The sequence below is a fragment of the Glycine soja genome, chromosome 18, assembly GCF_004193775.1.
Source record: "Glycine soja cultivar W05 chromosome 18, ASM419377v2, whole genome shotgun sequence".
NCBI lineage: Eukaryota > Viridiplantae > Streptophyta > Magnoliopsida > Fabales > Fabaceae > Glycine > Glycine soja.
The window spans coordinates 50,560,162-50,565,415 of NC_041019.1; the positions used below are offsets into that span (position 1 = coordinate 50,560,162).

Consider the following 5,254-nt stretch of genomic DNA (forward strand, 5'->3'; position numbering starts at 1 on the left):
ATGACTCTAGATACACACCCACTCAACCGTCCGCGTTTAATTCCAATCCTTTCCTTTCTTCAAACTCTTGCGAGTTTACTCGTTTAATGTGTTTTTTTTATATATATAAAGAATAAAGAGAAAATAAGAAGAAAAGAGTTAATTTAAATAATATTAGTATTACTTATTTTTTTTTGAGTTATCAGCTTTAATCATAAAATTTTATATCTGTATAATCTTTGGATCGTTTTGTTCTAATGTATATTCAATTTATTTGTCTTTATCTCGGTAAAAGTCAATAGAATAACTCTTTATCTGCGTTTCATTTCTTTTGCAGTAGATGATTACTCCCCACCTTTTTCATTGCCTAGAATGTCAAACACTCATGCATTGATCTTTCCAACAAATAGAATAAAAAGAAAAATCTCATGAACTTATTTGATGTTTGATGGTAAATGCTCTTTCAAAAAGAAACAAGCAATGTTCGTTGCATATCCCATGTATGATTCAGGTACGGTGTTTAATTAGCAATTTTTCTGTCAAGAGTACCCTCAACGATCTTTCCAAAAAAATAGAACTCATCATTATATGAATGTAAATGGATTTCATTGTTATAACTCTTTCAAACAAAAGGAAAAAAAAAAAAAACAATGTTCGTTGCACCTACGTACCCTTTCTCATATATTCTTTTGCCATAAAAGAAAATCTAAAACACGCTGGTATTTATTCATTTGCTAAAATGTTCAACTTAAATAATTGGACAAAAGGAAAATATAACATGAAAACAACATAAACATCATTGAAAGAAATTTATATTTTTATATTTATGATCATACCCAAAAAGAGAGTTGGTGACATATCTACTTCTTTGGCATATTGTGAATTTATTTTGTTTGATTTTCTTGATTAGTTTAAAGCGAAAGAGAGTCTGCTTAATTATATATGGAAACAATGGCTATTAGTAACAATCAACACACAAAGAGACATACACACTAACTAATCAAAGTTAGAAGTTCTCTCTCTCTCTCTCTCTCTCTCTCTATATATATATATATATATATATATTAATTTAGAGAAACATCCCAATTTGAAGAGTCGGTTATATCACTGTGAGGAAAATAGAAAATGTTACACATATACTCAATTTTTGGGATGTAGTGAAAAGAAGAGAGTTAAAAACATAAAAGAGAAAAAAAAAACTAAAGATGTGAAAAAAATATGAAGAAAGAGATAAAAGAAAAGGTCATGCAAGTAAAAAAAAACAATAATAATAAATACTAAGGGTTTCTATGGCGTGCAAATTGTTTATGCGTAGATGGGTCGTACGGCTGCATGTTCATTCTTTTCCTCCCTTTTTCCAGACTATTATTGGTAATTCGTAACGTCAAGTCCATGATTTCGTCAAGTACATGTATATCATTTCTAATGATGATAATTTGATTTGTTACGGAACCAAACGATATATTAAATGTTGACACTTAATATATTAAATCTGTTTTATTTAAAAATGTTTATTAATTGTGTTCAGTTAATAAAAGTCATTAACTTCAAACTGCATTCAAATTGAAAAGCAGATATCCATATTTTTTTATGAGTTTAGCTCAAACCTATTGTATACGTTACCCTCCTCTGGACCTCTTTCAGCATTATCATCATTACCTTCTCACTTAATTTTGTCACTATCATTCCCAGGTCAATTCCATTACTGTGACCAATCATAACTTGCATAACAAACAAGGAACTTGGCTTATACCATCAGTCCAATCACCAGTACCGACCCCATTGGAATTAATTAATTAATAGTAACTTTCATTCATAAATATAAAGACTGCTTGCTGTGTAGTTAATTTTTTTGAAATATACAAACTTAAAACTTTATAGAGGGAGAAAAAGTGTTAGTTTTAATGACTGGAATTTGGATATTTTTAAAAAATAAGGATGGAAAATAATGGTTTTAAAATTAATAAAATAAAAATTTAACTAATTACAGAATTTCAATTCGTTTTACCAGAACTGATTATGCAACTCAATCTAAACAATTTAAAACCAACAGAAAGCAAATAGTAAATTAAAATTTGTCCATGAGTATTTTTCCAGAGGAGGTTATATTTCTCAAGTCACAATCTATGTTAAGAACATTTACAAATATTTGGCCATCAATCATCTCAAAATAAACATAAATTCCAATAGTTAAATGCGTTATAGATGTATCGAATCGTGATTAACGTGCAAATGGGAATAACTTTTTTCTATAAATATTTTGAACGAGCACATTAAAATTGTTAAGAAAATAAAAGACATATATAGTCTTTTTGTTGATGAAAAACAAAATAAAAAAGCATAAAAAGTATATTGAGTCAAATATAAGTTATCTTCGCACTCCAAGATGACCCTGTTTAACACTTTTACAATTGGGTCAACTTCTTCTCCATCGGGGATAAAAAATTATTTGCCATATCATTGTTTTTACACCACTCTTATATTACATGTTATACACGTGGTTAATATTTTTAGCCACTCCACACATAACAAGGAAAAAAAAGAGAGAAATTTAAAGAAGTGTAAACAAAGTAAAAGACAAACAGGAGTGATCAAAATTAACATACAATCCATGATGCAGCCAAATCGGTGCTTCAGTCTGAAAGATATATTTTTCTTCAAAGAAATGAGATAATTAAGTAATCTATAAATTAAAATTGGGTTGAAGTTGGATATATCTCACTGAGGAATATGATTATATGACATGGATTGAAATAAAGTTATTATTTTATAATTAAGATTTTATGTAATGAAATGAATTTTCATCAGTCGTTACTTGAAATAAAATGACAAGTGTTGTTGTGCTATCCGAGAAAAGATAATACCAGCACAACTTAACATATCACAACTATCCTTAATAAATGATAGGTAATTACCTATCTCACTAACTCATCAGACAGAGAATTACCCATCTCATGCACAACAACATTATAAATAAGAGGAATAATACAGAAAAGGTCATATTCTAACTCTATCAAAACTCAAATTATATCATTAACTTGAATACCAATGCAGTAAATTAATTGACTCAAGAATATATGATAGGCACTAACAAGTGTTACATTGACTTGAAATTGTACGTGCCACAAATAAAGTCGTATACAGTGACCATGAAGGAGAAAAAACAAACAAGTTTGCATCAAATTTTCTGTGCATCATGTCATAGTGATAAATAGTAGACAGTAGTGCAGTACTCTGTACAATGTCTCTTTATGGAAATCATAATCCGATGAGATTTGAGAGTGAGTGACTAATGCAGCTGGAAGACGCATGTGAAGGTTTAAATTCAACTAAATAAAATAGAGTATGATTCCATTTTTTTCTTTCTAAATCACAGATATTTGAGTCTTATACCATTATTATGAGTAACTAACTCTCATATCCAATATTAAATATTAAATATAACTGTATATCTTATATTTTAACTAAAAATCATTAGTTAACTTAAAATTACTTTATAACAATTGATTCACTTCATTCTTTAATTTCCATTCTACCTTATTTCATTAATCTGAGCAAAATCATACTAACGCTGTGCTTAGTAGGCGAGAAGAAATAGAGACAGTTACGTAACTTTTCATGCTCTTGAGAAAGAATAGATATTAAATTAGTCATAATTAATTATTCACAGTTAAAATAGGCTGATACTGTGAGAGTTATACACAGCGTCGTGATTTAAAAGACCAAAATAAAAATCATAGCCAAGCTTCCGCTGGATACTGTGTCGTTTTGGTCGTGTACGGACACGAGGAACTAACAAAACCATTCACCAGATGAAGATACGTCTTGAGATCATGACACGTGGCGACATCTCCTTTCTTCAGATACTGCGATTCCCTGCTACTCACTCTCAACTCTTGTCCAACGTCAGCGTACACAAGCTGCATGTCATCAACAACCTTACGGAACCAACTCTGGAATCCCGCCGCGTGGACACCGCCACTGCACGCCACGTCATCATCTCGAACCACGAGTCCAGGAACTTTTGTGATGACATCATCGGAGTTTACGATTCTTAGTATGCGGGTCCCACTCTTCTCCAACTGACTCCTGAACTTTTCGTTGCCCACGCGGGGCGCACCGAAGGAAACCACAGTGACCATCGGCGCGTTCTTCAACGTGGCGGTTATATCGTACGCGCTGAGAATCGCGAGTGCGGCTCCAAGGCTGTGCCCGGTTATAGTTATGCTGAGTGGCTCATCGCCGTACGATTCGATCACTCTCGCCACCTCTTCGCGAACCATGTCTTGCAAACTCGGACACGCGCCCGTTTTGGAGACATAGAGACTCAAAAAACCGTTTTCCACCATGCAGTCTTCGTATCCACAGCCCATATGGCTGGGCAATTTCGTCAAGGTTACACGAAGATTCTCCAACCACTCGAGACACGTGGCAGTTCCCCTTAGAGCAATTACCACATCGCGTCTCCCCAGACGTGCGATTTCCTCCCTGTCTTCGCATACTGCCACGTAACCAATCCAACTAGATTGAACACGTGGCAGCTGAGACAAAGAGGAAACCCAGTTGGGTAATTCTACCCCACATGTTGCATGTAAGTTCTTCGTTACTCGGTAACCGGATTTTCTCGGTCCGGTTCGAGCGAGTAGCGATGTTTTCGGGTAGCGACATGTGGCGTAAGTGGGAGAATTGGTGTCGAAGTCGAATGCGCGATAGGTGGATTCGACGAATTGGCCGTATCTTAGGATTTCCATGCGTAGGTTGTCGTCGAGAGGGTCTAGCAAACCATCCCATTGGTTGATTCCTTGGTATTGTGTCCACTTGTGGCCGAGCTTGGGCGAGTTGCATTGCACTGAGTCATGCTTGATGCGATCCCAAGCGAGTTGGGACTTGTTGAAGGGTAAGCTTGGGGTGGTGGCGTGTGAGAAAGTTGGGTTAACGTTGGGTTTGGAGACGGAACAAGGTGAAGTGTGTGGTTGGGTGGTTGGGCTTATAGAGAGTGTCATTGCTATAGAGACACTTGTGTTGTGTAATTGGGATATATTCTTCACTTGTCTGTATAGGTGTGTGTGCGTGTTTTTTTTCTCACAACTAATGTTTGGGGTTTGCATGGCATTTATACGAGGAGAAAGTGAAGGAAATGGACGGTGGTGGAAAAGGGATCTCGGGAGAGAGGTTTGTGATTTGGGTAACTGAAAAATGGCTGCGTGACTATGGGTGAGTGAAGTGATTGATGGGAATAAAGAAATGATTGAGAGTTGGACATGAAAGTTTAAGA

The 5,254-nt window shown here is 34.7% G+C and overlaps 1 protein-coding gene across 1 annotated transcript; it reads right to left on the reverse strand.

The window, feature by feature from the left end:
* Positions 1-3,613: 3,613 nt before the first annotated feature.
* LOC114396154 (phospholipase A(1) DAD1, chloroplastic-like) lies at positions 3,614-5,053 on the reverse strand. The gene has a single exon (XM_028358052.1). It carries the CDS (start codon positions 4,980-4,982, stop codon positions 3,714-3,716), a length of 1,269 nt encoding a protein of 422 aa, XP_028213853.1. The 5' UTR covers positions 4,983-5,053; the 3' UTR covers positions 3,614-3,713.
* Positions 5,054-5,254: the final 201 nt, after the last annotated feature.

Excerpts from the sequence above, each read along its gene's own strand:
- LOC114396154 (XM_028358052.1), bottom strand. The coding sequence starts at position 4,982 with ATGACACTCTCTATAAGCCCAACCACCCAACCACACACTTCACCTTGT.